General features: G+C 39.1%; 1 protein-coding gene across 1 annotated transcript; it reads left to right on the top strand.

The window, feature by feature from the left end:
• The first annotated feature begins 452 nt into the window (after positions 1-452).
• Positions 453-14,783, top strand: TM2D1 (TM2 domain containing 1). Its single transcript, XM_081193912.1, has 7 exons — positions 453-733; positions 1,988-2,057; positions 2,549-2,657; positions 3,742-3,833; positions 6,478-6,551; positions 11,103-11,221; positions 13,913-14,783. The coding sequence occupies exons 1-6, from the start codon at positions 569-571 to the stop codon at positions 11,211-11,213; spliced, it is 621 nt and encodes a 206-aa protein (XP_081050038.1). The 5' UTR covers positions 453-568; the 3' UTR covers positions 11,214-11,221; positions 13,913-14,783.
• The last annotated feature ends 975 nt before the right edge of the window (positions 14,784-15,758 follow it).

Here is a 15,758-nt window from a genome sequence, read left to right as displayed (position 1 = left end):
TGGTAGTTGTAGTCCAAAAAACCAGCTTGAGACCCAAGTTTGGGAAACCCTGTTCGGGAGGAAGGGTGGGATATAAGTTGAATAAATAACATGACACAGGCATTAATTTGTGAGCTTGGCTTTATCCTTTGTTCATACTCTACATTCACCTTTATTTTATGATCCTATCAACCTCTGACCACCGCACGCGCTTTCGTTTTGAGATTGGGACGGGGCTGAACACTTTAGTCAAGTTTCCGCGCTTCAAAAGGATCCATCTTAAGTAAGGGCAGCCGAGCTTCCTCTCGCAGCTTTGTTAGGAAAGCATCCATCTTTGCAAAAGGCACCCAGCTTCCCTTTTCGCCGCCTGTCCGTTTACCTGGGAGGAAAGCGGGCGCTTTCTGCCTTCAACCGCATTGGAAATTATAAGGAACGGGAGCCATCTTTGCTATGGGAAAATGAAGGCTTCCCTGAAAGAACAGCGTCGCTTCTTCCGCCCCATTTCGAGGCCCGCTGGCCCTTCGGGAGAAGCGTCGACGCTACTAGATAGGGCGAAAACGTCAGCTGACCAGGGGGCTCGTTTTCCAACATGGCCGCCTGGCAGGAGATGCCGCTGTCAGGGAACAAGAGGAAAAAAGGCGGCGTGATCGCGCTCTGGTCCTTGGGAACCTTGTGCTTGGCTTGTCTCGCGGCGCAGGGCGCGGCGGGCGGCGACTCTTCTCTGAAGTGCGAAGACCTGAGAGTCGGCCAATATCCTGAAGCTGTGCAGAAGGGCACCCAGCAGCGCCTGGTTGCCGTGGTGATGGGCCTTGCAATGGGTTGGGGAGGGCCGTGGGGCTGCCCCTTTTCCCGGCAGAGCTCCTGTGATTTCAAACACCCGGTGAGGCCTTCGAACCACTTCAGCTGCATGCTGGGCAGAAGCTACACCTGTTGAATCTTTTGTAGTCTTAAGGGGCACAGTAGCTCTGCCATACACAACAAAGTGGCAGCTGCAAAGTGGCAAGATATGGGGGGAAATACATGTTTAAACCTCATGAAGTGACCTCATCAAGCAAGGCTATCTGACATCAGGCAGTGAACAGGTGTAGAAAAAATATTTAACCTAAGTAAAAGGTAAAGGACCCCTAAGTAGGGGAAGGGCTAAGAGTAGTGACTCCTCTTTTGTCTGTCGCTGTGCTAATGTGTCTTTGAAATGGTTTTGGGGTAACATGTAGTAAAATCACTTTATTTGAATCTGTGATGTGTTGGACTAAAGGAATGCTAATAAAATTAAGCAGAAAAAAGTCTAGTTCACGAATGGAGAGTTTGGCTTTTCAGATGTTGTTGGACTCCAACTCCTGTTAGCCTCAGCCAGCACAGCCAGTGGTCAGGGATGGTCTAGCAACATCTAGAGATTCACAGGTTCCCCACACCTGTTCTAAACAATTGGGCCGCCTATCTGAGGCTCCTGGGTCATATTTTGTTGTGGATAAAAGTACAACATTTAATTGTTTTAGCAGAGCAAGAAAGCCAGGATGTTAAACTATGTTTTAAATAACATATTTTTAAACCATAGTTTAATAGCATCTTAATTTGTTATGAAACTGCTAACTGCTATTTGCTGGATTGGATAAAACGGGAAACTATACTGAATAGGTTTAATTATAGTTCATACAAAGGGCTGTCTGGGTATAAGCAAAAATCTTCCTCAGATTTTGGCTTATTTAAACCATTATATGATTGTCTGATCTCTTCCATTTTGTTTGTCTCACATTATTAGGAAGAGATAGATAAATACCAGGTAACTCTGTGTCTCTTGTAAAGCCTAGTTAAGCACTTCGTTTTTCAAATGCAAAGTTTATATGTTTATATACCCAAAATATTAGTAATAAGAAGGAAAACAGGCCACTTCCGCCTGTAAAATCTTAGGCAGATAAAACAATTTATCGTAATTTACTGTGTTGTTATTGTTGAACACTTAACATGGGAGCTCAGTTTATATTTGTTTTCCTTAATTGTTCAAACATATATTTGTGAAGATCCTAAAATAGACAATGAAACACAAGAACCTTTGAACTGTACAAATCACACTGCATATGGTAAGGAGTATGGCAATAGAATGCTTTTAGTCTAGCTACTGGTGCATATTATTTGACTAAATGCTGTTCATGATAAACACTAGTTCCCGCACCCCATATTGATCATGTATAGTGGTGATCAGTAACACTGCGTATGGCACAATTTATAATTGAATGCATAATTGGTGTATTTATTTACAGCGGTATGTCAACATCTTTGGTCCACAACCTTCTATGCACCTTGATAGTCTAGTGTCATAGGTGCAAAGAAATTTGTTCAACTATTTTATCATGCTAGTCATTACTTTATAATGTTAATTCAGAAAACTTAACTTGTATATTTCCACTTTTTCCAGAAAATATTTTATATTAAATCTGTAGTACAGTTGCATTCTTCTATGTGTAGTATTAGCTGTCTTGATAAAAACATGCATATATTTATTTCACTTGTTCTTTCCCTGGAGGCCTTTCCCTGGAGTTTAGTGCAGAATGCTTTTTTTTTTTGCCCGCAGTCGGCTGTCTTCCAGCACCAAATATTACTTGCAAGAATTTCTTTGGGAATGAAACCCAATTTACTGGAAAGGAAATTGGATTTTACAAGCCTATAGAGTGTCGAAACGTGTAAGTGAATATTTTTGTTCAATATATAATGCCACCACTTGTTGTAAAGCTTGGCTAAATTAATTATAAAATTGTTCATATACTTCAGCCACCTCCTTAGTCTGAAGTGTGATTTAGCCCTCTTCCTTCTCAGCTCTATGACAGGAGTGTAGAGGAGTAACACGTCAGTTTTAAGAAATTGTAGTAAAACTGCTTCACATCTAAGAAGTTCAGGCCCAGTTTTGGCACAGAAACTGCTTGGGTCGCCTTGTATGATTACCTCTGTCAGGGGAGAGACAGGGAAAATATGTCCCTGTTTATTCTCCTTTACTTCTCAGTGACTTTCAATACCATCAACCATGGTATCCTTCTGGAGTGGCTGTCTACGTTGTGAGTGGGTGGCACTGTTTTGTGGTGGTTCCAGTCCTACTTGGATGGTTGTTCTCAGAGGGTGATGCTTGGAGAGCGTTGTTTGGCTCTGTGGATGCTTCATTTTGCGGTCCTTAGGGTTTGATTTTATCCCCCATGCTGTTTTAACGTATACATGAAACTACTGAGTGGGGTCGTCCAGAGGTTTGGAGTATGTTGTGAGCAATATGCTAAGAACCCACAGCTCTACTTCTCCTTTACATTTGCAGGTGTGGCAGTGGATGTGCTGGACTAAGGTCTTGCCTTGTTAATGGACTGGATGAGAGCCAAGAAACTGGAGCTCAATCCAGAGACTTAGACACTGCTAAGTGGGTGACTCCTTAGACTGGATGTATGAGAGGTTGCCTGCTCTTGATGGGGTTACACTCTCTCTGAAGGAGCAGGTAGAACAGCTTCCATTGCTGTTCCTTGAGGCTCAGGTGGCCTCAGTGGCATGGAGTGCCTTCCATCAGCTTCGGCTGCTGGCCCAAATGCACCCTTATCTTGGTAGAGGTAGCCTAACTTCTGTTGTCTATCTCTGATGACATATAGGTTAGATTTTATAGGGAGGGGGGCTGCCTCTGAGGACAGCTCAGAAACTTCAGCTAGTTCAGAATTTAGCGGTCAGATTGCTCACTGGGGCAAGGTGGTTTGATTTAACAGATTGTTTTCATCCACATTTCTCTCCTGTTTCTAGAAATGGTTACTCCTACAAAGTAGCAGTGGCTCTGTCTTTATTTCTTGGATGGCTGGGAGCAGATAGGTTTTATCTAGGGTATCCTGCATTAGGTGAGTGATTTATCTTCTTAGTATTAGGCCACCGCTATGGCTCACTATGCATCAAGGCAGTATTAAGAGCAGGTGCCATTCATACTGCAAACAAAGATGATTACACTGAAGATTATGATGTATGTGTATTTTTGATCACAGCTAGAATGTGAAGTAATGATAAGTACAATTTGTGACCTAAATTTATGCCATGTATATGATGAATAAGCATTAAAATTCAGTTGGTAGGCTAGTCAAGTCAACCACCATATTTTAAAAGTAAATATTTTTCACAAGCCTGCCATTTCAGATCACATTGTGAAGCTTCTCCATTGAATTCCATGTTTACAAGCCATGCCTGCTTCCTAGGCATCTGTGTATCAAAGAGCAAAAAGAGAACTTAATAAATGCTTGGGCTTTTTCCTCTTGCCCTCAGCAGCCTTTCTTAAGAGAATTCTCAGTCAGGCATTAGCCCCTTAGTCTGTCCTGCCCTTGACCACACTGAAAACTTACTCACATGATATGCCCCTCAATCTTGCCTATAATCCTCATAGGGATCTACATTAATCACATAGCTTTAAATATACTCTTTCTTGTCTCCTTTCTTCCCTGCTCCCAAATTTAAACTACTTTTGTCATTTTGATACCCTTCTTGGCTGTATACCCTGTAAAATCAGAGTATTCCACAGTCTTAATACTGTGGTTACTAAGAAACATGAGTTGGTATTTGATCCTCAATGTGATCTGGTAGAAGTCATTTGGCTTAGGCTTTGTCTGAAAACATTCATAACTTGGTAAAAAAATAATCATGTTTTTAGTATAACAAGCTGCCTGATACTATGCATGCTTGCTGAGGAGTAAATGCCACTGAGTTTAGTGTGTTGAGGCTATGGTTGTATACTCATTTATCCAAATAAATAGGACTTTTGAAAAGAATCAGGGTAAAAGACAACAAAAACAGCCAATGTGATTGACAACACCCACTCATATGCTTCACTAAGGTTAAGGAATTAAAAGGAGTTGATGGAACAAGTGTGTGTGTGTTTGTGTTTGTTCCTTCTAGGATTCTTCATGGCTTGAGATGAAGTCAGGATAAATCAGTGTTGTCCCAATTGATACCAGCAATCAAAATGATTGGCAGCACCCTATCAAACATACACAACAAAACTGAGAAGGATCTAGGAAAATATCTATCAGTCCAAGAAACGTTTATTTAAAAACAGAATTCATTCACATGTGAACATAGGCTTAGAAAATAGGTTAGTAGACATTTCAGAGATATTAACTTGTGTGGAATCATAAAAAAATCTCTTAGAGCCATTTTATCATGGTTTTTGTCTTCACAAAATGACTCCACATTAGAAAAGCTTTTCTGTCTTGGCATGAAATGTACTGCCAGACATCAGTACTTGGGCATATAAGGCGCCCGTCAGGTCCCTAAAATGTAAGCAGCTCTACAGGAAGACTTCCCTGACTGTTGCCTCAGCAGAAAGTGCTATAGAGGTAGAAGACAAGTATCTTTTAAAGAATTGGCACATGTTGCTTTTCTGTTATTTTTGCATTTTTTCCCTGTTGCCAGTAAATATTTTGGTAGTAGCTGGCCTTGCTGTTTTGAGACACTGTTGGCAGGAGTGGTGCCTGTGCTTTTATATGCTTGGCTAAAGATGTTTTAATTATTTATTTGCCCATATTTTTATAAGTGTAGCAATCCTCATGTACCCATTTGGAGTGAAACCCATTCATATTATAGAGTGTCATTTTGGTTTTCCCCAATGGAATAACAACCCATTAAGTCTGTCATTCTTCTTCATGTTAGACAAATAGACAGTTCTGGGACTCCAGTGTATTATTACAATGCTTACAAACATTCTGCTCTCCCATGTAAGCAAATGTAGTTTGTTCCGAATCTTTCCTAAATTGCAACAACATTGCTACTATATTAACACTGTTCTTTTTTTATCACTTTTGTCTTGGATTGGAAGCTGTTTGGACAGGGACCTGGCCATAGCATCAAACGGACTCCTAGCATTAGATAAATATAAAATTCTCAACAGCCATCTTCCATAATATCAGGGAGCAAGTCCCTACCAATCAGTTTAATAATAATAATAATAATAATAATAATAATAATAATTTTTATTTATACCCCGCCCTCCCCAGCCAAGGCCGGGCTCAGAGCGGCTAATTTAGAGGGTTTTCTTTCCCCCTTATACTTTCTGTACTGAAGTCATTTACATGTAGCTGTCTAAATTTACAGCCTGGGGGTGATATCTACTGTCATACTTGGAGTAGACCAATTAACATCAATGAATTTAAGTCACTTAAGTCTATTGATTTCAATGGGTCTAACTCTTTACTTAGTTGGAGATCACCCTGTGTTTCTTTGTGGCCATTCCAAGTTACCCACCGTATTTTGCTAATTGTAGTGTACCAGTCAAAGCCACATCTCTCCCTACAAAAATTCTATTTGGGTGGGGTGGGGTGTATGTGTAAAGTAAGCACTGAAAAATGACTTCTTGGCTACACATATTCTTCTTCAGGATAACACTCAAGGGCTTCTAAGGAATTGAAAGATGTTTTATGAAGGAAAATATATCGTTGTCTAAAAACTAACACTCTAAACCTTTTTATGCTCTTCAATGTATGATTGTCACTTAATTCACAGGTTTATTAAAGTTCTGCACAGTAGGATTTTGTGGAATCGGTAGTTTAATAGACTTCATTCTGATTTCAATGCAGGTAAGCTTGCAACATCAGAATAAAAGACATTGGCTAGGATCCAAAAAGCTACTTAGATTTCCGCAAGGGACTTGTGCTAGCCCAGCAGAATTCTCCTTTCCCCCCATCTGAACAGCTGATTCTCATGCCATGTCAATAACTGCTTTTAAAACTTTCCTCAGTTTCAAAAGCAGTTTGCTATAGGGCTGTTCTATTTTTTAAAGAATGTGTTTTACTTTTTTTTTTATTCCAGCAGCTCTAGTTTATTAACATTTAATTTATTTTTGAATAGTAGGAGTTATATAACAATGAAATATTTGTATCATTTCTGAAAGAGGCCCCTGGAACACAATTTTTCCATACCTTAGTCACTGCTGGGAAAAGTGAAATCATTTGGGAGGCGGGTGCAGAGGAGGGAAAAACACTAATAAAATATATGAGGCTTGGCAGTCCAGAAAAGTGTGAGAGAGGTTCCTAGATTTCAGATTTCTTTTATTTATTCAAGACTACATATTCAGATTATTATATTCTGAGGCCAATCTTCCATAACTGGGAGGACTTTGCTTTCCATTGTTGTAGTATTAGTCAGCTTATAGACCCATGTCACCTAATTTTTACTTATAACCTATGTTACATACAGGCAACTCTCCCATTTGCACACATTCAAGCCATGCGCAACTGCTGATGCGCACACCATTTTCAGCACTGGAAGGGGATAGGGCGGACTTACTTGCATCCCGCCAACACGCACAGTGCCTTGGAATGCAACCCCTGCATAAATAGGGAGTTGTCTGTATATAGTTGAGAACCACAAAGATAAAGCCACAGTATCTGCTAGTCTCAAAATGCATGTTTTGCTATGTGATCTAAACCAAGCACTGCCAAATCATATGAGCTGATTTAGCCTCCATGTATTTCAGCTTGAACAGCCGGCTAAAAATGTTGACTTAACCTTTACCTATCTGACTGATGTTCACTATTTCTTGACATCATGCTCTCTTGGTCGACATGTAATAGCAAGTATGAATAATAGGTTCTATATTCAATCTTTATTAATATGCTCCACCGAGCATATTTCTATATGACTGAAGAGCCAGAACCACACAAAAAGAAAGTAAATTTAAAAATGTATTAAGACTAAATAACTGGAACATTGTGAGAAATTGTAAATATCCATTTAAAATGGCAAAAGCATGATATGAATAAAAGTGATCATACTACAATAGATGTAATAATGGGGCTACTACAAATGCTGAAGAGAAGAAATAGGAAGTGTTTGTATTAAAACAAGAAATTATAAATGAAAAATAAAATATAAGAAAGCAGTTATCCTAACACCCTCGCTGCAGTCTAGCTAACTCAAAAACAGTAGGAAAGTTTCACTTTATTACAAAGGTATTCTGAAACAATATACAAAAAGTTACTTAAGATTTTAAAGCAAGTAGATTAAATGTATAATACATAGATATGTGTTTCCCAAATATTGAGATAGAATTAAGGGCTTTAAGGAATAATGAGTAAATAAATGACTTTAAATTTGGAAAATATTAAGCAAAGGTTTATATCTACAAGAATTGCTATGGTGAGGGCTACTGGTTTCTGTTGGAAATATTGAGCTAAAATAATTCATAAGGTTTAGGGAAAATAAAAAATAGAATGTAAAAGGAAAAACCCTAGAAAAACTATGAAGCTACTCCTGGAAGCACATTTCCTCATCTTAGCAAACAGACAACCTACTCTCCATCTCCCCACACCACCAAGCTAGCATGCCTGCAGGGAATGTGCTGTTGAGGAGGGGGATGCCAATTAAGTTAAATGTAAGAAACTAACAGGAGAGAGAGAGAGAGAGAGGGAGAGAGAGAGAGAGAGAGAGAGAGAGAGAGAGAGGCCCCATCCTTGGTAAAGTCCACTTCTTTATGGGTTTCACTAATAATAGAACCCCTCTCATTTCAAATCTCCTGACACAATCCGAATACTTTGCTCATTAAAATTACTCTTTAATTACTTTAGGCCTTGACCCAATATTTAAAATTTGTGCCTCTTCCTTTACTTTCAACTCTGAGTCTTTCAGCTTTCCTTATCAGAACTATGTTATAAATTCTGCCCAAGCCTGGAAGAAGATCCTTGAAACCACCTGGTTTCTAGCTAAGATTGTACTCTCCTTTCTCAAACTAATTGCCCCAAACAAAGGCTTCTATCTCTAAACAGGGAAGAAAACATTCGTTAACATAAAAATAATCTTGTAATGTAACAAGCATATAGTACAAAGGCACACACGTGGGCAATTAGTGGAAAATGGGTGAAGACATCACTCACTACAAACTTGAGTACCCAGTTCATATCTTACACTCCCCTTTCATGCCATAGTTTGTAACTGGGGCACTTTTCCTTGAACAGTTGCTTCCTGGTTTAATTAACAGAGAAAGAGGTAACTCTTAAACTCTGAACAGGAAACTTGTACAATCAAAAGGTACCCCAAAAGAATGGAAGTAATATTTTGGAAGTAATATTTTATTCCAGTCCCAATTAAACAAAAAAATCTGTATTGTTCCAGCACAGATTTGAATGGATCACAGTGATAAATCCTCTCTGTTTCCTTGTTTTTAATTAGAATTGGGAGAACCATAATTTGCTCATCTGCAGTCCCGTTGGTGCTGCTATCAGAGAGCTGTCAACCATCCAGACTCATATCTTCAAAGGAAGATATAGGGCCCATCACAGTGTTTATCTCAAAGTTAGAATTGTAGGAAGAATTATCCCTGTATCCAATTATGCTTTCTCATTAAAATATTTGACCTAGGCATAATAATAATCATGGTTTACTGGAACCAAACTTTCGTTCATATGATCTGCTCCTGTACAGCCCCCCAGAACCCAGAAAATAAGTTCAAAAACCAACCAGGTCCACCCATGTTGTTAAATTTTTTAAGACAAACAACGTATTATAATACTATTATTTTAATATATATACTTTGCCTTTTTTTCCTGACAAGGACTCAAGGTGGCTTACAGCTAAAATAGAAACAACTTCAATTCATTTGAAGGGATTTGCTCTCCCCTCAAATTCCACACCTCTTCTTGAACCACAATATCATAAAACATAGAGGTGTAATACTAGTAGGGTAGGTATAGCTGTAAGGAATCCTGGGGTGTCAGAACTTAAACTTCAGGACCAAACAATTAAGTTGCTATGAAGCATAGTTACAGACATTTCCACTCTGTTTCTGACACTTGGAAGGTATGTTATTAATTTTTGGACGTTAACTGCCAGCGATTACAGTTCTCTGGCTGAAAATACAGGAAGGGTTTGTGGGGTTTGGTTTTTTTAGCAGTGGGGCTTAGAATAGATGAGTTTTGGACCTGCCAGCTAATGATTAAAAATAACCTTAAAGGTTTAAAATTATTGTACGCCAGAAATATAATACTCATGGATTCAAGAGGAGTTTTGGCAGAATAATTTCATGTATTGACACTTTTCTCAGTTTGCCATTACAAAGGAAGAAATACATGTTTGTGGAAGTTTTATACAATATAGAAGTACAGACATTAAACTCCCTGATTTAAATGTCCCCATTCAGGCTCCTCTCAGCTTCTCTGTTCAGCTATGTTAGCACTTAGGTAAAACTGATGTGACATTAAAACTGCTAGAACATAATTTCACAGCATGGGAGGGGGAACTGTAATTATGAGCCTATCCTATATAATACTGAACTCAATCCATTACAACAATGTGCTTGAAATTCCATGTTGCCATCATAAATGAATTTGTGAGGTTTCTGGGATGAATTGTAAACACCTGCCAATTAAACATTTTAATGCAAAGATCGGATTTTCAGTTAGGTCAGCTTTTATATTAAATTAAAGAAAGTTGAGGATGAGAAGGATGTTTACCAAAGGGAATGTTTCCAGATTATTTTGGCACTATGTATTTACTTCCTAAATGTCCTTAAATGGTTGCTGAAACTGTTGCTTAGTAAAAACATTTGATTGTGCTTGACACTTGAAGAGCTGGTTCTTTTAAACACAAAACAGTGTTTCTGAATTTCCTAAACACAGATGTTTGTGGAAATATATGTGTCAGTCTTCACATGTAAAGGTAGTGTGATTTCCACCCTATTGTTGAAACTTCAGAAAATGTCAGCAGTGTTATAACAATTTATACATGCTACTGCATATTCTCCTGTAGGAATCTTGTGGCTTTTGTTTGCTTCTAAGTCCCAGCTGCACCTAAAGATTCATGCGCCCACCACCTGACTGAAACTAAGGAGGTCTCAGTCTGGTTAGTGCCTGGATGGGTGACTGCCTGTAAACATTCTTGGGTTCTGGGCAGGGAGAGCATATAAATGAGTCACCCAACAAACATTTAAAAGAGAATTCCAGTCATATTTGTTTTGGAATAATAAGCTCTAATAAGTAGTTTTAGCTCTAATTAGAGGTTTTATGTCTTGCTGGGCTAGGGTAATGGTTTTAATAGATTCTTTTTCATATATACTGTTCAAAATCGTATTTTGTTTTATTTTTGTTCAAAATGATTTTAAATATATATATATATTGTAATGCATTCTCTTTTAGATCGTAGGACCTTCTGATGGCTCTAGTTACATCATAGATTATTATGGAGCAAGACTTACCAGACTGAGTATTTCTAATGAGACATTCAGAAAACCACAAATTTACCCTTAAACATGCCAGTAAGTGCCTTGATTTGGGTATGTTAAAAATTCATTAATTGATTAATAACTATTACTCTTGTAAAATGAAGTATGCATGGCACAGAGGAGTCGAATGCTTGTTTCTTGTCATGTAACAGAAAACCAGAATAACTGCACAGTTCCATGATCTTTTTGTAACCAACCCCCTACAAATTCTAGGGAATTTTGTAACTAATGCAAGAGTATCTCTTTTTAGTGTTCAAAACTGCATTCACCATTCACATGCAACTTCCCCTCAGTGCAAAGACTCCAAACTCTCATTTGTGTTGTGGTTTGCAGAAGGTAGAAACGATGTGATTCTCTTCTTAACAGTGGCAGAGGAGGCTGTTCATTACCTTCTCCACAGTGAACCAAGCCAATATTGGTGGATCTCACTTGAAAATACAGCAAGATGCAGTTTTTGGCAAAAGCAATGTTTAGTTACCCCACATTTTGCCTCCTCTTTCCTGTAGGTGGAGCCAAACCCCATAACCAAATACCTTATGCCTATTGAAACAAGTGCATTGCAAAGGTCAGGTTATAAACTCAGCACTGATCCTGTCTGTGTTTAGCCTACAAGGAAAGCCTATATAGTATTGTCTGCTGCTGTGTTGATGCATCAAGTTTCTAGACTATTCAACAATTTCAAAGATTATCTTCCATTAGTATAATTACTATATAAATCCCATTTTGAAGAAGTTTGCAACATGTACTTTAAATCTGCAACTGAATTGTTCAGTAACACAGCAATCAAATTGGGATCATGTTCATTTTTAAGTTTTCCCACTAGCAAAAGTAAAATTAAGAAATAGCATGGAAAACGGCTGTGCTCTGAATTTGATTTAGTTTCATAATTAATATGCCAATACCCTGGCTTTCACTCCAACACATGTATATGTGTGGCAACTGAAAGGGCTCATGACTTGGCTGCCTCTAGACCTTCAAACCCTATATATATTTTCTGCAATCACAAATGGAGCTGTTTATATGCGTGAAACTGGCATATAGATGAACTGGCATTGGTTCATCTTCACAAATATTGTCTACTCTGGCAGCAGCTCTCAAGGAAAGTTTGTCAGTTAAAGATCTCAAGCAGGTATCCTTGCCACCCAAGTCACCTGAGATCCTTTAACTGAGCATGCTGGTACCGCTAACCTTCATATCCTCGTGGTACCTTTACCCTCAAACAGGCGCATGGGACAACTGAAGCAAACTAGCCATAAAAATTCTAGTTTTCTAGAGTGACATCCTATGTTCCTGACAGGTCTGTCTTATGCACTGAGAAAAGGCACATTTTATATGAAATAGGGAGAAGGCTTGAAAACACACATGGGACTCATGTACCACCCGGTGGTCTGGTTCACATATCATGTTACGGCAAAGCATGGCTTTATAAAAATGTGCCAGCTCCCAGGGAAGAGATCATGGCCACTTTGTTCCTCCCTACTTGTTTTGCTGCTGTGCTAAGCTGTGGTTTGGCTTAGCATTCAAACTCAAGCTCATGACTTAGCTGTCTCTAGACAAATCACAAACTGAAACTAAGGTTTGTCCTATGGTTTTTACAGCTCATGGTTTGTCGGGGAGAGCTAAATCATGAGCCCAGGTTCAGATGGCACCCTAAGCCAGACCGCAGCTTATGGCAGGAGCAAAATGACTGGGGAGGAGCACAGTGACTGATTTCACCAGGAACCCACACATTTGCTCATTTGTGCTAAGTCAGTGAGTTCTTTGGCTCAGTTGGTGCCATGTGGTTTCCGAATAAAGTTGAAAACAGCCGACAGATATTTCTCAGGATCATATTCAATGATTTCCATATTAAACGTCTGTATTGTAAGTTTGCAGGCATGCAAGTTTGCAACTTCAAGCGATCAGAATGTATTTGTGTCCTGCAATTACAAATCGTACCAAGGATACCATTCATTTGCATTGTTTTCCAGTGTATAAAATTTTGCCATTGAAATGTGTTTATTTCCTTGCTGGTTCACAACCAGGTGACAAGAAGTAGGTGATTTACAGCTGTCTACTAGCTCACATATGCATTTTGCTGCTACTGGTGTTTATCTCTAGGGTATGCAATAGTTTAATGTGCTTAGCTATACTTTAAGTCAGAGTTTGTCAGCATGTACCTCCAGATGTTACCAGACTACAGCTCATGTCATCCCTGGCCATTGGTCATGCTCACTAGAGTCCAGCAATATCTGGAGACACCACAGTGGTTATCCCTGCTTTAAGCTATAGACTGATGTAGAGCAAAGAGGAAGAAGCTGAGAAGTCAGCTAACCTAGCTGCCACCCATGGGGCTCCAGCAGCAGCTGTGTCCTACAGTAGTATCCTGATGACAAGCACTGGGAATGAACATAGATAAAAGATGTGGTTGGAAGAGAAGATGCAGCTCATGTCTATCCTATAACCAGCCGTATAGAAATTTAGTCCTATGAAAGGGAGCAGAAAGGAGAACAAAAGTTAAGAAAATCCAAGCTCCATTCTTGCTGCAAATGGGGGGCAGCTTTGAGGGGGATGTGTGTTTGACTGTGCTGTTGCAAAGGGGACTCAAGAGGCTACTATTGTGCTCTGGGTTCCTGTGGGACAAGAGGCAGCTTCACAAACTGTCTTTCATTCATGGAAGCTATGGAACCACTCATGCTTTCCCACTGACAGGAATTAATCATTTAATACTTTGATTTCTTCCAGAGTTCAGCTGAACAATAACTAATGGAAGGGGTCTGCCTTCAAAGGACATGATTTGATGGAAGCATCTGTGTCATCAGTTGTCTCGTCGTCTCTGCCCATGCCAAAAAGCAGAAGACAGCTTCATCATACACAGGCCATGGTTTTGACAATAACCATAGCCCCGACAAGAATAGGACAGTGACTTTCCTTTTAAATTATTTTGTTAAATAAGAATAAACAATGGACATAAATTATGGAAAATGCATCATGAATTACTGCACAATGGACTTAATACAAATTGCATAAAAACTCTGAAAAGCGCATGTGCGAACATAAAAGTAAAGGCAGGAAGAAATGACCTCAGATTCAGCATCCCTTTCCTGACTGCTCTTTAAAAGCAAGAGGAAAAGTCAGACAAAAAAATGTTGTTTTACAGATGTACCAAGTTCCAGCTCATTCATTCTCTCCCTCCCTTGCATCAAGTACATCCTGTACTTTTGGCAACAAGTTGACTGGATATTTAAAAGCTGCGAACTGCTCTGAAAGTTTCACATAGTGGGTTATGGGCCATGTGTGTTTGATCAAAATTCAATTACTGCACTGTGCCAGGCTTGGAAACCTATCATTGCAAGTTATGAAGTATGACGAAATAAGCTACTCTAATTGGTTCAGTATGGGGAGCAGTCTCAACCAAGCTTGTTATGATAAATAGCTTCCTGTGTTAAAGGTTCTCTGGAGCTTAAGTGTCTTGGCTCACCTCCTTCAACAGAATAAGAATATTGTTCCCTAGGAACACTTACATCACTGTCCCTCTCCCCAATTCAGAGCTAAATGTTTGTAGCATTTTCATCTTGCTGTTCGTGAGGAATATAAACAATGGTCATTGCTGTCATTTCCCCTTGTCTTCTTTCTGTCACTTCTTCCAACCATAAAGCATTTTTGCTTTTCCCAGTATGAAGAGAGGTATAAAAAGTCTCTTAATATTTCAGCACAACTACCGTTGGCAATTTCACTTTTGTCAGCTTTGTTGCCACCTGGAAAGTCTTAACTGTTGTTTAAAGTCAGGTCCACTTCATAAGAGCTAAAATAAGAGGGGAATGCACTGTGTCTCTAAGCCTACATCAGCACTTGTTAAACGAGTTGCTGAAAGAGCGAGCTCAGTTACTGACTTCATAGTTTTACTTATGGAAGCAGTGTCTGTTCTCTTATTCTCACAACAATAGCCAGCTGTGAAGGAACAATCCCAGAACAACCCCTGGCTAGATAGCTAGATAGATATAGTCTGCAACAAGAGTCTTTGTAAAAAGATGGCTATCCAACACTTTCAGCCGTTTTAGAAGGATTTAAAACTGTTTGCCTGCCATTTTGTTAAGAGGAAGCTATGGAATATATATGCCTTTCCTTTAGTGGTTTGACCTGCTGGACTCATTTACGTGTACAGGTCATAATGTGGTCCTCAATCTTCTACGTTTGATAATTGAGCATACCAAGTGCTGTTATCCAGTTACCATTTGTTTTCTGAGCTTTGATCTCATCATAGCTTGCCATAATATTTAAATGTCCTGTTTAACCTTCTGCTAAGAGATGTGCGTAATGCTGAAGTCGGCATTTCCAGTTTATGCTAGATCCACTGCAAAAAAAGAGAAATGTTCCATTTTAAAAAGCAATCTCCTTAGTCATCACTTAATCAAGCGATGACTAAGTGCAGCAATACAAAATTAGGGGGAGGAAAACTTGGTACAATAAATTTGAGTATCTACGTCAGAGTAGGATGAGAAATAAACCCTGCCGTTGCTTTTGTAAATCAGATGTGATCAAATACTTTAGGATGGGAGGAGGGAGCATGTTAAATGTCCTTAGCTTGAAT

The sequence above is a fragment of the Podarcis bocagei genome (genome assembly GCF_964188305.1).
Source record: "Podarcis bocagei genome assembly, chromosome: 5".
Lineage (NCBI taxonomy): Eukaryota > Metazoa > Chordata > Lepidosauria > Squamata > Lacertidae > Podarcis > Podarcis bocagei.
This window is presented reverse-complemented; position numbering and strand designations above follow the sequence as displayed.